Below are 18,078 nucleotides of genomic sequence, written 5' to 3' on the forward strand. Positions count from 1 at the left end.
AGCGAATGTGGCAAAGCCTTCAGGAGCAAGTCCTACCTCATTATACACATGAGGACTCACACAGGAGAGAAACCGCATGAATGCGGTGAATGTGGAAAATCCTTCAGTTTCAATTCACAGCTCATTGTACATCAGAGAATTCACACGGGAGAAAATCCCTATGAATGCAGTGAATGTGGAAAAGCTTTTAATAGGAAAGATCAGCTCATTTCTCATCAGAGAACTCATGCAGGGGAAAAACCTTATGGATGCAGTGACTGTGGGAAAGCCTTTAGTAGCAAGTCCTACCTCATTATACACATGAGAACTCATTCAGGAGAGAAACCACATGAATGTAACCAGTGTGGGAAGGCCTTCATTTGGAAGTCACTACTCATTGTACATGAGCGAACTCACGCAGGGGAAAGCCCTTATAAATGTAGTCAGTGTGAGAAATCCTTCAGTGGAAAATTACGGCTCATTGTACATCAGAGAATGCACACAAGAGAGAAACCCTATGAGTGCAGTGAATGTGAGAAAGCCTTCATTAGGAAATCTCAGCTCATTGTGCATCAGAGAACTCATTCAGGGGAGAAACCCTATGGATGCAACGAATGTGGAAAAACCTTCTCTCAGAAATCAATTCTCAGTGCACACCAGAGGACTCATACGGGAGAGAAACCCTGTAAATGCGCTGAATGTGGGAAAGCCTTTTGTTGGAAGTCTCAGCTCATTATGCATCAGAGAACTCATGCAGATGAAAAACATATTGATGAATTAAATGTAAGAAACTTTCTTCCAAAAGTCAACTCATAGGAAACTCCAGCAAATTCATACAGAAGAGAAACTCTGTAACTGAAGTAATCTCATTGTACACCAGAAAACTAATACTGAATAGAAACCTTATGAACGCACAGCATGTGGCAGGGCACCCACAGAAAGCTGCTTTTTGCATATAAAATAAAAACGGTAAATGCACACGGAATGTCATGAATTCAGTGAGCCCGGTAGGTCATCCTTTGTTAAAGTTTGTACAGGTGAGGAGCCATATCAATGAAGCGAATTTTGGAAAGTTATTTTTTTACTGTGATAAAATTTGCAAAGAGGAAGTTTCATAAAGCAAGTGAATATGGAGCACACTCCTTTGAAATTAATTTTAAACAGTAGGATTTTAATGTGTAAAGGCGATGAATGGCAGAATTATCAAAATTGCACACTCTTTAGGTATCAGAAAATCATACCTTGGAGAAATCGTGCTCTAAATTAGGGAAATTCTTCATCTAGGAAAGACAAACTTCTATTTAAAAAAATATATTATGAATGAAGATCTATGAATGTGTCAAAAGGGGTAAAGCCTCAGTAGAAAGGTTCCCTTCACTGTTATTTTAATTTGGAAGATAATTTAAGAATTATTGTAAGGGAAATTATGTTCCAGATTGTTAGGAAAATATTGGAGAAAATATTCAACTATAAATGATAGGCATGTTTATAATGGAATATAAAGTGTTTTTTTTGTTTTTTGTTTTTTTTTTACAATGTAAATAAATATAATCAGGATAACCAGAAATACATCATAAGACCTACAGGGATATTTAGATGTTATCTTCCTTTTACTATAGGAGTTATGTGTAGTTTGGCATTCCACTTGTGAATGTCACATATGAGAGATAAGTTAGATACATGCCATTGCCCAGGGACTTATTCTTTTTAAGAAATACAACTTGTTTCTAGAATAATATGATTTATTAAAAATACATTTCAATACTACAAACCTTTTCTACTGTTTTGTACCTTTTGTAAGTGGGCCTGGTGGCTACTTCTTTAGTTATGTACATTATTATAGTGCATAACTGATGTGTTTGTGTAGCTGGAATCTATTCTGCCCTCACTAGTTAGAACATCTTGATTTTCACTAAGGTAATCTCTCACAGTGTGTGAGGTCCTGATGGGGCCATCATGCAAGGTGCCCTACCAAGGACTTGACATGATCATCAAAGTAGGCTGAGATATTCCAGACTTTGAATTTCTCATGGACTCCTTAAGTACCAAAAAGCAAACTGAGCTTTTGTTTTCTGGTAACATTTTCCTGCAATTATTAATTAGTTCTTTCTGTATAGATTACCCAAGATAGCTTTAGTTATTGTCATTTTAAAATTCTAATTCACTTATCTTTGTAGGAGTTATCTGGTGTGCTTTTAACATATTTAAATGACACATTTAGTGGCACTGCTGAAATGCGTTCAGGCACACCTCATTTTATTGTCCTTCGCAGGCAATGCTGTTTCCCAAATTGAAGGCATGTGGTGACCCTGCACCGAGCAAACGTATTGGCTTCATTTTTCCAATAGCATTTGCTTACTTCATGTCTCTGTCACATTTCACTAATTCTTGCAATATTCCAAACTTGCCATTATTTGTTATGGTGATCTGTGGTCAGTGATTATGATTTGCTGAAAACTCAGCATGTTTTAGCAATGTATTTAAATTAAAGTATGTACATTGCTTTTTTTAGACATAATGCTATTGTACATTTAATAGACTACAGTGTAGTGTAAATATAGCTTTTATATGCGTTAAGAAACAAAACTTCATTTGACTCGGTTTATTGCCACCTTTGCTTCACTATGGTCGTCTGGAACCAAACCTGCAGTTGTCTGAGGTACGTGTGTACGTGTAGCTGTAGAGTGAGGATGGGGAAGAGTCACTGTGCCAGCTTCCTTCTTACAAGGTCAGTTTTCCTCTCCAGTTTCTTTACGTGAATGAACATTAACCTGAAGAGAGTTGGGACCCTGGCAACCACGGCTACACTTCGGGAGTAGCGTATTGCAAACCACAGATGTTTCTCTTTTTAAATTTTTAAAAAATGTTTACTTATTTTGGGAGAGAGAGTGTGCGCAGGGAAGGAGCAGAGAGAGGTGGAGCCACAGAATCTGAAGCAGGTTCTAACCTGCTTGGAGGCTCTGAGCTGTCAGCACAGAGCCTGACGTGCAGCTTGAACCCATGAACCGTGAGATCACGTCGGACGTGCCACCGACTGAGCTGCCCAGGCGCCCCTCAAGCCACAGATACTCCTGAATCCCCTCCCACTTTGTCCTCTGTACTTGAGGAGGGAATCCCACCATTTACCCTCCTTTGAAGGAGGTGTTTAATGACTTCTGAATGCCTGGTCCTTCCTGTGTTCAGCTCATTACACAGGATGCAATCTAAAGGTACCCGGAGTAAAGAAGGATGATTCACAGAAGAGAAGAGAAAGTTTGCATGAGGGAAGAATGTCAGATACTTGATCAAGTGTATTCCCTACATCTGGAAAATATAATGAGTATGTGTTTTGTCATAGATGTTCCAAGGAAGATTCACACATAATAATGAATTGTGTGAATGTATTGTGTGATGCAAATCCACATGCAACCTTGCCCAGTAGAAATGTTGGTATAATGTTGACAACATTATAATGTTTCAACAACGTTGAAATCAAATACTGTGGGAAAGGCTAATGCTAACATTAAGTTCTTAATCTTAAAAAGAAAATTTGGGGCAACTGGTCAGTGTAGAGTGTGCAACGCTTGATCTCAGGGTTGTGAGTTTGAACCCCATGTTGCACGTAGAGATTGCTTAAAAATAAAATAGGGGTGCCTGGGTGGCTCAGTTGGTTAAGTGTCTGACTTTGGCTCAGGTCATGATCTCACGATTCATGGGTTCGAGCCCTGCATTGGGCTTTGTGCTGACAGCTCAGAGCCTGGAGTCTGTTTCGGACTCTGCCTCTCCCCCACTCACGCTCTTTCTCTCTGCCTCTCCCCCACTCACGCTCTTTCTCTCTCAAACATTAAAAAAAATAATAATAAAATCTTAAAAAAAAGAAAATCTACCAGATAAATGAAAGTTAACAGAATGAATAGATTTACAACCAACAAACAATAAGAAAAAGTAAAAAATTGAATCTCTGGCTTGAAATCTGTCTAGCCCTTCTAACCCTGCCCCAGCCCCAGACTTTTAGTAATAGCTGATAATTCTCAGGAAAATTCAAGGAAAGATAATCCAGCATTTTACGGTTTTTCCCAAAAATCGACATGGGGGGGGCGGATAATTCATGATTCGTATTTATGAACATAGTTTAAAATGTACTAAATCTAATAGCAAAATGAATTCAACAATGTGGAGGTTTTTTTTTTTTAAAGCCACGACAATACGTGTGGCAGACTACTAGTCATGAACCCAATGTCCCTTCATTACCAACAGAGTCACTGTGCCTTTTTATTTTAAAGTTGATTTATTTATATTGAGGCAGGGGAGGGGCGGAGAGAGAGGGAGAGAGAGAATCCCAAGCAGGCTCCGCACTGCCGACACGGGGCCTGAACCCATGAACCAGTGAGATCATGACCCGAGCTGAAATCAAGAGCCGGACACTCAACTGACTGAGCGACCCAGGTGCCCAATCACTGTAGTTTTCATACTGACAATGAGCTCAGCCAAAAAGTTACATTTCTCCGTTGTTTTTGTAGTGAAGTATCTTGCTACTAAATTCTGAGTAATGAAGTAGAGGTTGCTGACAGTGTCTAATGGAAAGGCTGTAAAGAAAACAATGGGGAAAGCCCCCTAGTGTTCTGGAATCATTTCCCACTTTAATACACAACACACATGATGGTTGGAGATGGAGCATCCGTTGTGGAACCTGGATTCATCTCGAGGACGGAAGCCACCTGCGTCCGTGCTTTCTGGTAATGACGGGGCTGCTATACCCGCTCTCCACTACTAACATCTGAATATCTTTTACACAAGGGTGCATGAACCGCCTTGTTTAAGCCACCTTTCTTTTTTAGTAGGAAGAGTGTTGGATCTGTTACATGCAGCTGAATGTCACCCTATAAAAATACATTATGATGTTTGGGAGATTTAATATTTAGAAAGTCTTCATAAAATTAATCACACTACCAGATAAAAGAAAGGCCATGTGATCATCTCAATATGTGTAGATAACACATTTGATGGAATGTAATACCCTAGATGATTTTTAAATATTATTAAATTAGGAATGGAAATGAAATCCTTTAACTTTGCAAACAGAATGTTCCAAAACTGGACATATGTACTTATTGGTAGATATATGCCATTATATTAAGAAAATTACAAGAATGGCCATCACTTTTATTGAACAGTGTGTGATAATTCTAGCCAATGTGTGGAAACAAGGAATTGGGGGTGAGGGCAGAAAAAAAACAAACTTCCATTGTTTGGAGGTGTGGTTGTCTATTTAGGAAAACCAAAATAAACCTCAGGCAAATACAGAGAATTGCAAATAGAGTAGGGTCTCTACTGGATGCGTATCAGTTGTGTTGCTCTGCTTCTGGTTAGACTGGGCAAGCTACGACGTCTTAGAAACTGAGAGCACAAACCCCAGTGAGCATGGCAGTAGGAAGTAGAAAGCACTTTCCATAAGAAAAGAGAGTTTCTGCTCTCATCCTTGGTGAAACTGCAGGAAGAGGAGAGGGCCCACGGAGCAAAAGGGAAAGCAAGACAAGCAGGCAGTTGCCTGTGGACTGGCGTGACACATCAGAATCCCAAAGTGCCCCCGCCACGAAGGAGCATCCGGGCAACTCTTTCCCGTGGGTCTTCCTGGAACCCTCAGAGATAGTATGACAAGTGCCATATTGATAGAGAAAAATATTTTTTTAATTTTATTTTTTAAAATTTGCATCCAAATTAGCATATAGTGAAACAATGATTTCAGGAGTAGATTCCTTAATGCCCTTTACCCATTTAGCCCATCCCTCCTCCCACAACCCCTCCAGTAACCCTCAGTTCTCCATATTTATGAGTCTCTTCTGTTTTGTTCCCCTCCCTGTTTTTATATTATTTTTGTTTCCCTTCCCTTATGTTCATCTGTTTTGTCTCTTACAGTCCTCATATGAGTGAAGTCATATGATTTTTGTCTTTCTCTGACTAATTTCACTTAGCATAATACCCTCCAGTTCCATCCACGTAGTTGCAAATGGCAAGATTTCATTCTTTCTGATTGCCGAGTAATACTCCATTGTGGGTGTGTATATATACCACATTTTCTTTATCCATTCATCCATCGATGGACATTTGGGTTCTTTCCATACTTTGGCTATTGTTGATAGTGCTGCTATAAACATGGGGGTGCATGTGTCCCTTCGAAACAGCTCGCCAGTATCCTGTGGATAAATGCCTAGTTGTGCAATTGCTGGCTCGTAGGGTAGTTCTATTTTTAGTTTTTTGAGGAACCTCCATACTGGTTTCCAGACTGGCTGCACCAGCTTGCATTCCCAGATAGAGAAAAATTTTTAAAAAATCCTGTTGAGATGCCCAGGTTTTCCTTTAAGTGCAAGGCAGATACTGTCTGAAGGAAGGTGGCAGGGCAGCAGTTGAGAGAAATCCATTAGAAGCACTCCGGACTTTTAGGCTGAGGGATGGGCAGAGAACTGAGAACACACATATGTGAAAACCACCCCCAGGCATTAAAATCTATTACAAAAGACTGGAGAAGGGTCAGGAGAGCTGAGAGACTCCCAAGATCTCTGTGGGATCTTGTGCACGCATTTAACATCAAAGCTTCAAAATCATGCAAAAACTACTGGAAGGAGAAATACACTCTACCATTGTAATTGGGCATTGCAACAATTCTTTCTTTCCTTTTTTTTCTTTTTAAATATTTATTTTGAGAGAGAGAGAGAGAGGGAGGGAGAGAGAGAGAACAAGAACAAGTGGGGGAAGGGCAGAGAGAAGGAGAGACAGAATCCAAAGCAGGCTCCACGTGGAGCCCAATGCAGGGCTCAAACTCACAAACTGGCAAGATCATGCCCTGAGAGACATCAAGAGTTGGACACTTAACCAACTGCACCACCCAGGTGTCCCAACATTTATTTCTGGGTAACAAAATGTGGGGACCAAAATTCAGCAAGGCTATAAAATAACTGCATACTGCTATCAACAAACGGGATCCAATAGGCATTTCTAGAACATCCAACAGTAGAATACACATTCTTTTCAATTGTTCATGAAGCATTTAGCAATGTGGGTCATGTCTTTGGTCATAAACTGGAACTTAAAAAAAAATCATGCAAATTGTCTTCAGACTATAATGCAATTTAATAAGAAACCAATAGCAAGCATTTTGCTTAGCATTATACTCTCTAGCTCTATCCATGTCATTGCAAATGGCAAGATTTCATTCTTTTTTTATGGCTAATAGTCCATTGTATGTATATGCTATGTCTTCTGTATCCATTCATCTATCAGTGGACACTTGGCTGCTTCCATTTCTTGGCTATTGTAAATAATGCTGCTATAAACATAGGGGTGCATATATCCCTTTGACTTTGTGTTTGTTTGTTTGTTTTGTATTTTGGGGGCAAATACCCAGTAGTATAATTACTGCATCACAGTGTAGTTCTATTTTTAATTTTTTGAGGAACCTCTATACTATTTTCCACAGTGGCTGCACCAGTTCACACGCCTACTAATAAGAGGGCTCCTTTTACTCCACATCCTTGCCAACACTTGTTTCTTGTGTTTGTTTTTTTTTAACGTTTATTTTTGAGAGATGGAAAGAGGCAGAGCATGAGCAGGGGAGGGGCAGAGAGAGAGACAGAATCTGAAGCAGGCTCCAGGCTCCGAGCTGTCAGCACAGAGCCCGACGTGGGGCTTGAACCCACGAACCACTAGTTCATGACCTGAGCCGAAGTCAGCTGCTTACTGAGCCACCCAGGCACCCCTTGTGTTTTTTATTTTAGCCATTCTGACAGGTGTGAAGTGATATCTCATTTTAGTTTTGATTTGCATTTCCCTAATGATGAATGATGTTAAGCATCTTTTCACGTATCTGTTGGTGGAGGTGGACTAAAATTCTTGACAAACTATCAAAAGTCACTTATGCATAAATGGGTAAACCTGAATAGCCCTATAACTACTAAAGAAATTGAATTTATAGTTAAAAACCTTCCCACAAAGAAAAATCCAAGCTCATATCATTTCACGGTGAATTCTGCCAAACATTTCAGGATGAAATAATGCCAGTTCTATACAAATTCTTCTAGAATATAGAAGATGAAGAATACTTCTTAACCCATTTTATGTGGTCAGCAGTACACTGATAACAAAACCTGACGAAGATATTACAAATAGGCAGAACTGCAAATGGTCGTCATGAACATAGATGCAAAAACCCTCAACAGAAAGCTAAATCAGGGTTGAGCAAAGATGGAAGAATGCCATATAAATATATTTGCTGATAAAGTAGGAAGAATGTGAGTAAGCTTGGGAAGAGGAGAGAGAGGGAGGGGGGGAAGTAATGTCATTGATATTAGAAAACCAAAGGATACTATCTCAACGGATAGGGTGATTATAAAAGATTGAGAAAAATGAGATTCAGGGCACCATAAAAAGTTATAAGAGTAACATCTCCCCCTCCCCCCAAAATAGAAAACTTTCTAAATCACAAAAGAAATCATTTGGAAGAACAAAGGGCCAAATAAAACAACAACAACAACAACAACAACAACAACAAAAATACATTGCATTGAAATAACGGATGAAAAGAAGGAGGAAAACTCTTTGTGACAATAGAATTCAAACTGATAAATGTAGAAAAAATGATGAAATTAGAAAGTCACCATTTGGCAACCATTATAGTAAAGATTATTTCAGTCAGGAATTATCAATGGATGTTAAAACTTGTGAGCAAAAATGTAATGAGAAACAAATATTACAGTCTCAAAGTCTCTTCCTCCTAGATACTAATTAATGAAAAAAATAGTAATTTTAGACTGAGAAATTTGAAGAAATAGGAAACATTTTTACATAAATGATAACAAAATACAATGCTAAACAGTAAAGGAAAATGTTTAGCTTTAAATGAACATATTAGAAGAGAAAAAGATTAAAAATTTATTTTCTAGCCCTTTATTTAATGAAGCTAGAAAAGCAAAGCAAATTAAGCCCAGATTAGGAAGGCAATAGCAAAGAGCAGAAAATGATTAAATAACAACAACAACAACAAAATGTACTGGGAGAAAAATGTATCACTAAAAGTTGGTCCTTAGTAAGACTGATAAAATTCATTTCCAATAAAGAAAAGGCAAGAAAGAGAAAAGAGACACTGCCAATATCCAGAATGAAAATGGGGATATCATAATGGATTTTACATGAAAATAAATAATGAATCATGAATAAACAAATAATGAATAAATATAAAAGATAAATGCAAGTCAAAGAAGGTTATATAATAGGGAAACACATTTGATAGTTTTGATGATATGGATAAATTCCTTGAAAATCACAACTTAAAACTGACACAAAAAGAAGTAAAATGAATTAGTCCTGAATCTGTTGAAGAAACTGAGTTCCAAATTTAAAACCTTTCCACAAAAAAAGCTTGAGGCCTAGATAACTTCACTAGTGAATTATTCCTGACATTTAATGCAGACATAATTTCAATACTATAAAAATTTCCAGAGAATACTTCCCAATACTTTTTAGGAGACCAGTGTAACTTTGATGCCACAGACACATGGGATGAAATGAAACTGTAGACCTATCTTTTTCTCAAAAACAGTGATGTATAAGTCCTAAACAAAAAATTAGCAGACTGTATCTGGTTTTTTTGTGAGGCAAACACGATAACCACTACACTACAGAAACTGGCCTGTATCTAGTGACTTATAAAAATTACATCACAGTCAAGTATGGTTTAGCCTATCCATGCAAAGATGCTTTAAAGTAAAAAATTTTTCAAAAAAAAAAAAAATCAACCACTGTAATATACCACATTTACAGAATAAAGAAAAATAGTATGAGATGTAGAAAGAAAGTTGATAAACAGGTGTTCATAGCAGTGTTTTAAAAATAGTACTAGAGGGGCGCCTGGGTGGCGCAGTCGGTTAAGCGTCCGACTTCAGCCAGGTCACGATCTCGCGGTCCGTGAGTTCGAGCCCCGCGTCAGGCTCTGGGCTGATGGCTCGGAGCCTGGAGCCTGTTTCCGATTCTGTGTCTCCCTCTCTCTCTGCCCCTCCCCCGTTCATGCTCTGTCTCTCTCTGTCCCAAAAATAAATAAAAAAACGTTGAAAAAAAAAATTAAAAAAAAAAAATAGTACTAGAGAGGAACTTCCTTAATCTGATAAAGGGTATCTACAAAAGAAATCTGCAAAATATTTCATGATGTAAACACATCATGATTGCTTTTCATGGTGAAATATTTAATGCCTTCTCCTTTCATACAAGAATAGAAAACTGACAACATTGAAGATTGATGGTCCTAGTCAATGCAATATATTTAATTTTTATTTTTAAGTAGGCTGCGTGCCCAGAGCGGAGCCCAATGCAGGGCTTGAACTCAAGATCCTGAGATCAAGACCTGAGCTGAGATCAACAGCTGGACACTTAACTGAGCCAGCCAGGTGCCCCTGCAATTAAAAAAAATTTTTTTTGAGTGTAAAGATAACTGGGGCGCCTGGGTGGCTCAGTCAGTTAAGTGTCCAACTATTGATCTCAGCTCAGGTGTTGATCTCACAGTTCTTGAGTTTGAGCCCCTCATCGGGCTCTCTGCTGTCATCACAGAGACCGCTTCAGATCCTTTGTCCCCGTCTCACTCCGCTCCTCCTCAGCTTGTTCTCTCTCTCAAAATAAATATATAAACTTTAAAAAGTGTAAAGATTAGAAAGAAAGAAATGAAAAACAACATGTTTGTGTAGTTAGAAAAATCCAAAATAATCTAAAAATTAACTGTTAGAATTAATGAGAATCTAGCAAAGTTGCTAGATAGAAGGCCAATATAAAAAAATCAACTGGGGCGCCTGGGTGGCTCAGTCAGTTAGGCATCCGACTTTGGCTCAGGTCATGATCTCACAGTTTGTTGAGTTCAAGGCCTGTGTGGGGCTCTGTGCTGATAGCTCAGAGCCTGGAGCCTGTTTCAGATTCTGTGTCTCCCTCTCTCTCTGCCCCTCCCCTGCTCATGCTCTCTCTCTCAAAAATAAATAAACATTTAAAAAACAACTGTATTTCTCTATATTGCAAAAACAGAAATGGGACTAAAAGTACCATTGACAACAGAATCAAAAACATTAAGTGATAGACATAAATCTGAAGGGAAGTGTGAGAAGTTTATACACAGAAAACTACTAAATATTGCATGAAATTCAATAAATTGAGATCTATTTCATAATCATGGATCAGAAGACCCAATATTTTTCTCAAACATTTCCTAATTGGTCTATAGATTCAATGCAATCTCAAGTAAAGTCCTAGTACATATACTTCTGTGAAAATTAATGAACTGATTATAAAATTTATGTGGAAATGCAGAGTAAAGAATAGCCCAAAGGGGAAGAACATTGAAGGGTACACACTGAGTATCAAGACTTACACCAAGATTAAAATAGTATGGTTTTGTGTAAAGCTAGACCAATAAACCAGTGGAACAGATCAGTGCTGATCACACTTGTATCAGCATCTGATTTAAGAGAAAAGTGCCACTGCGATACAGTAAAAGGTCAAATGGGCTAGGTCAATTGGATATCCATATGGAAAAAAAACTGACACGACATAGTTCATTCTAGAAGTCAAAATTATTTCCAGATGAATTGTATACCTAAAAGTAAAGGGAAGAAAGTAGAGCCTCTAGGTTACAGTGGGGGGAAATGTGGCATTTGAAGAGGCAGATTTAGCAAATAGAATATAAAAGTATCAACCATAAAAGATTGCATTACACCAAGCAGTTTTTCCTAAACGCATCTTTAAGAAAATGAAAAGAAGAGCTACTGGCTGGGAAAAAGTATTTTCATTACACAAATATGAAAAGAACATAGATCCAAATTTTATAAAGAACTGCTACAAATCAGTAAGAAAACTTAAGATAAGGCAAATGGGCAAAGAACTTGAGCATGTCACAAAAAGATAACCAAATAGACATATGCACATCACGTATGCTCATCACCGTTAGTCATTAGGGAATACAAACTGCAGTGGTATTTCACTACACACCCTCCAGAATAGATAAGACTCACAACATCCAACAAGTATTGGCAAGGAAGTGGAAAAACTGGCTTCATACATAGCTGGTGGGAAGGTACATGTGTACGGCTTCTTTGGAAAATGGTTTGGCAGTTTCTTCAAAGACTAAACATATGCCTATAATATAACTCAGCTTTTCTTCTCCTGGTTGTATACCCAAGGGAAATGAGCGCATGTGTTCACTCTGAAATGTCACAAGAATGTTTGTGGCATCTCATCGATAATATATGAACTGCCAACACTTAAAATTCCAACAGTTGAAGGGATAAACAATTTGTGGTATAATGACACCATAGAATTCTACACCACAGTAAGAAGTAATGAACTATTGATACATGCAACAGCATGGATGAATCTTAAAACACTGTGAAGTAAAAGAAGCCAAACTCAAAGGAATATATACTATATAATTTCACTTATATGAAATTTAAGAAAAGGCAAAACTCACCTGTGGCAATAGAGGCCAAAACGGTGATTGTCTTCGGGATATACTGACCCAATGATGCCAATTGTGCCAATGGGCACCAATGATGCCTGTTAGCATGCTAAAGTATGCTCTGTCTTGATTTGGGTGTTGGTTTTCTATTTATGTGAAGTACAAAAACAGGCAAGGCTGATCTGTGCAGACTTAAGTCAGAAAAGTGGTTACTCTGGGGGGATAGTGACTGGAAATGAGCACAGGAGACCCCACAGTGTGCTGGAGACATGACGGCACAAGTATATACGTATATTAAAAAATCAGAGGTATACCCTTGAGATTTGTGCACTTCATGGAAGTTATTTCTCAATAGAAAAAACACAGAATCAAAATCATTAAGAATTTTCACCATGACAAAATGTATTTTCACTGTTTTGCACTTATATTTTCATTCAACTATTTACATGTGATATTAAGCGAATTTAAGCAAATGCTTTTGGTTAAACATCTTTTTATACCTGTTTTTCAACAACAAAAATACACAAATCATTTTTTCCTTCCTGCTCTACTCAGGGTAGGCAATCAACAACTCTTTTTTGAGGGGATGGATTCCTCAGGTGCAGGAATACACATTCATCTCTGATGTCGGTGCCCAGCATAGGCCTGCAGTATGAGAAGCATCAGGAAAGTTTGCTGAGTAATGATAGGATGCAGGTTACGCGGACACTCCCCTCCTTCTCTCTCACCCTCCATCGCAGTAAGCATGGTAGACATCACATCCCTCTGCTCCCAGGGGGCTTACTCGTGGCAGAAAGCCTGTGTCCAACAAGCAGTGGTTCATGTCAGAAAGAAATCCACATACTTTGTAATCAGGTGGATGTGAGTTAACCTCAACCCTTCTACCAGTTCTGTAACTATACACCAGTGAGTTACCCTCTTGGGTGGGCATCTGTAACATGTCCCAAAACTTACAGATCTAGACTCCTGGGAGTGTTGGTTTCCCCACCTGCTGAGTCAATGCCCTAAAGCTGGAACCCAGAGTCATGAAGGAGGCATGCCATCGTGGTGTTGGGAGTGGGGTGCTGGACCATGACGCAGAAGAGGACACTGCAATGCTCTGACCCATCAGAAGATCTTCATGTAGAGGTGCATCTTGTCAGACTCATCAAGTGAAAGAAAAGGGTTCAACCCTCTAGCAGGGCTGTTAGTCTGAACTGTTTCTGTCATAGCAGAACAGGGAGCCATTTCTAATGCCCTCTGGGAGGGTGCTTTAAGTTGAGGTCCTGCTTTCCTGTTGCCTGTCCTCCATCCACATCTGCCTACTTTCATGACCACTCTTAAGCTTTTGTTTATGTTCCCTCAGTCCTTTACAGAATTTTACCCAGGACATGAAGTCCCCTATCTCTCTTTTCTGTCAGGCATCTTCTTCCTAGGATGTTTCCCAGGAGACCAGCTCGCTATAGTTGTGTGAACGCAGTGAAGGGGTCCAAAGGACTGGTCTCCAACAGCTACAAACCATCTAATATGCAAACAGACATGAAAAAATCTCACAGATCTCCCGAGAGGTACTTACCCTGGGACCACTGAGAAGGCAGTGAGAAATGGGACCTGAATCTCCTCAGGGGAACCCGTGGTAATGAAGGCGATATTCCCTGCAGAGAAGAGGGCTTCAGGGTGAAGCAGAGGTTCCTAGCAGGCTGATCTAGATTGCCTCCCAGCCTTCTGTGGATCAGGGATTTTAAAAATTGTGTTCAAAGAATCATGACAGGGGAAAGTGCATGAATCACCAAAAACTTTTTTCCCCACAGGGTTTTCCCCGAGTCTCCATGTCCAGTGTGGGACCTCAAACCCATGACCCCAAGATCAAGTCATATGTTCCTCCAACTGAGCTGGTGAAGTGCCCCACCAGAGATTTTCTAAAAAGCAAAAGTAATATGGAGGAATCTACCTTACCAGATTTTAAATGTGTTAAAAATAAATAGTATACATAAGAAACAAAATGATGATGATGAAGATAGCACTTTTTGAATATTGACTAATTATCTCAATCCCATGAAGGGTTCTGTTATTATCTCCATATTACCAAAGATGAAAGAACGTGCGGATGACCGATAATTTGGCCGAGTTCACATAGTTGTCAAGTAATTGAACTGAGAGTCCACCCCAGGCAGCCTGTGTCTTGGAGAGAACAGAAAATCTGGAAGGAGTAGTATTCTTTAGAATGTGTTATGTGCTAACGATTTCATCTACATTAGAAAGCATGGAAGAACGGGAGAGAGGCAGTCCTTATTTACAATGGGCACAGGTCAGCCACATTTTGGCACTATCTTTTGTTGGGAGATCAAACCTCTATTAAAAGTGCAGCTTATGAAGTGTTTGTCCTGATTTAGAAAGCTTAGAAATAGTTATGTGCTGAAGTTAAGAACATAAGTTTCCTTGTCTGTTATTGGTGCAGGGCCTCTGGAAGGTGTTTTAATATTCACTGGACCTATTTCCTGATCAGTAACAAGGGAACATAGTCTTAGTTCGGGTGTGGGGGTGGGAGGCTCATATAATAATATCTTCCTTGGGACATACTGAGTGTTCAGCAAGTGGCAACCAAAAAAAGTAACTGATGTTATATTAGTGAATTAGGATCGTGTAATTTGTTGAATTACATTTGAATTTAATTCAATAATGTAGATTTACATTTTAGGTTCCACTGACTTTTTTAAAATTAAAAAAAAATTTTTTTAATGTTTATTTATTTTTGAGACAGAGAGAGACAGAGCATGAATCGGGGAGGGTCAGAGAGAGGGAGACACAGAATCCGAAGCAGGCTCCAGGCTCTGAGTTGTCAGCACAGAGCCCGACGCGGGGCTTGAACTCACAGACTGTGAGATCATGACCTGAGCCGAAGTCGGAAGCTCAACCGACCGAGCCACCCAGGCGCCCCTCCATTGACTTTTTAATTCATTGGAGAGCAATCAGGAATATTTTCATTGAGCACCTAGTGGGTCCTAGAGAAAAAGACTAACAGCACTAACAGCAAGATTTCACTGTAAATGCGAGGGTGTGCTGTAGCAAATCCCTAATTTCCCCTGTGTTCACCCGTATCAGGGATGCTCCAGCCTCACTATACAGTTGACTCTTGAACACGTGGGGTTAGGGACACCAGCCACATGCAGTTGAAAATCCATGTATGAGCTTTTGATGAGGGAAACAAAGGCAAGAGAAATGTAGCATAAATTAAATCTCCTTACAGCTTGCAGCCCAATGACAGACACCTGAAATGCGCAGAGCGTCACCTTCCTCGAGGAACTCATGGCTGCCTTACCTCCTTAATGTTCTTGTTTTATCAAAGACTAAAAGTAACCTCATCTTAACAGCAGCTCGCCCCTCAAGGTCCCGAAAGCCTTGCTTCCAAATTCCGTAGAGTCTTACGCTATCCCTAACCCTCACTTAAAAGTATATAATCAGTCACTCCTCACAACCCCAGTGCAGCATTCTGTCCATGGGTCCTGTCCTGTGCTTTCATAAAATCACCTTTTTTGCACCAAAGACGTCTCAAGAATTCTTTCTTGGCTGTTTGCTCAAGAACCCCATCACTTCAACTTCCCCAAATCTTAACTAGTAATAAGCTACTGTTGGCCAGAAGCCTTACTGATGACATAGCTAATTAACATATATTTTATATGTTATATGTATTTTATATTGTATTCTTAGAATTAAGTATTATTAAGAAAATCATATGGAAGAGAAAATATATTTAAGGTACTGTATTTGCTTTTTTAAAATCCAGGTATAAATGGACTTGTATAGTTATTTATTTGTTTCTTTATTTGAGAGAGAGAGAGAGAGAGAGAGAGAAGAGAGAGAGCACACGTGAGTGGGGAAGGAGGACGGGGGGGGGGGGGGGGGGGGGGGAGAGAAAATCTTAAGCAGGCTTTATGCTCACCTTGGAGCCCATGCTGGGCTACATCCCACCACCCGGGAATCATGACCTGGGCCGAAATCAAGAGTTCGCTGCTCAACTGACCTAGCCACTCAGGTGCCTCTAGACCCTGTAATTTACCCCCTTTTGTTCAAAGGTCATTTGTACTTGGTCAGTCAGGACTGCTTCCTACAACCCTGTTGTTTCCTCTTCCCATTCCTTGAAAAGAACCTTAAAAATAGAAATATAGACTCTTCTTTTTATAAAAAATAGAAAACGTGGTAAGTAAAAAGAAGAAAATTAAAACGCCTAATAAAAATAATGAAGTAGAATAGTAATTCTATGCCTACTTTCAACAACGTGGCCTATATCATTCTATGCTTGTACCTTTCAAATCGGCTCATCTCACTCAAACTGTCTTGTAACACCCCTTTTTTATTGTACAATGTATCATGACAGGGTCAGGCCGATATACATTCTTCTGCAGCAGAATTACTAATAACCTTCCAGGAGCCCGTTCTCTTTCTGAAGTGTGATTTATTTAGCAAATCTTTCACCAGACACTTGGGTTGTTTCCAGATTTTCACTTGATCAAACGCTGAAATGTTTATGTTCCCGCCAAAGTCTTTTGCATAAGCTTTTAAGCTTTGGCGTCAGAGAATCTTAGATGACCCGCCCGGGGCCATCCTAGGTCGGAAGATCTCTGGGCTGAGGTCGGCCGGAGATCCGGGGTCGGAGGCGCAAGGGGCTGTCCCCGGTGGCCGCTCTTGGAGCCCGGCTACAGGAGTCCCCCACTGCGCCGCAGACCCCGCACCCTCTACAGGGACCCCTGTCCCGACCTCATCTCCTGGGGGGGGGGGGGGGTCTGGATTTGAAAGGCGCCCTCCTCCAGCAGGGGTCAGGGTGGGGATGCGGGAGGGGAATGTCTGCCCCAAGAACTGCGCCCTCAGCTGGGCTTTGGCTCCGCCACGGGGTGCCTCCTGGTGTGGGGGTCAGTCAAAGGTCACAGCTTTCTCCTGCTCCCGCCGCAGGGGCACGAGGGTCCTGGCGCCTTTCCCTACACCGCCGAGCAGGGCTCTCTCTACAGCCCACGACCCCCAAGACCCTGGTCCCGCTCCTTCCTGCGTCTGAGGACGCGCAGAGCCAGGCTTCACTGCCCCTGTGATCCCCCAGAAAGTCCTGGTTCTTCCAGAACGCCCAAGGCCCCCAGAACTTGTCGGCGCCCCCCTCCCCCAACCGAGAACCCGCAAGAACCCTAACCCTAACCTCCTTCACGCAGGGGCGCAGGCCCAGAGGCCCGGGGTAGTCGGGCGGAGCCCTCGCGCGGATTGGTCGCGGCCTCGATACTTTGTCGCAGCCGCGCCTTCCGCGGACCTGTGGGCAGAGCACGTGCGCTGGAGCGGAAGTGGGGCGCGGGCGGCGGGGCGCGGTGAGTCCCGGCGGAGGGGCGGGCGGGCGGCCTGGCTGAGGGGGGGGGGGGGCTGCGCCCGGCCCGCGGCGCGGGGGGTGGGGGGGGGGGGGGGCGAACCCGGGGCCTTGGGGGGGGGGGCGGCCCGCCCCGAAGGGGGGGGGGGGGGGGTGCGGCCTCAGCCAGGCTTCGGGGAGGGTGCCCAGGTCTGGGCACCTGGCAGAGCCACAGCCCCCCGGGTCCCCTCCATCCCTGCCCGGGGCCGGGTCCCCTCAGTGTCCCCTGGAGGTACCTCCCAGGAAGACACTTTGTTCTTGAAGCCCGAGGTCCCGCCTT

The 18,078-nt window shown here is 41.2% G+C and overlaps 1 protein-coding gene across 1 annotated transcript in view; it reads left to right on the forward strand.

The window, feature by feature from the left end:
* ZNF268 (zinc finger protein 268) overlaps positions 1-4,127 on the forward strand; it is a 33,059-nt gene extending 28,932 nt beyond the window's left edge. The window contains exon 6 of the mRNA XM_049620726.1: positions 1-4,127. This exon is cut by the window's left edge and continues 1,112 nt beyond it. Coding sequence (XP_049476683.1) covers positions 1-795 — 795 coding nt within the window. The 3' untranslated portion in view covers positions 796-4,127.
* The last annotated feature ends 13,951 nt before the right edge of the window (positions 4,128-18,078 follow it).

The sequence above is a fragment of the Panthera uncia genome (genome assembly GCF_023721935.1).
Source record: "Panthera uncia isolate 11264 chromosome D3 unlocalized genomic scaffold, Puncia_PCG_1.0 HiC_scaffold_9, whole genome shotgun sequence".
Taxonomy (NCBI): Eukaryota; Metazoa; Chordata; class Mammalia; order Carnivora; family Felidae; genus Panthera; species Panthera uncia.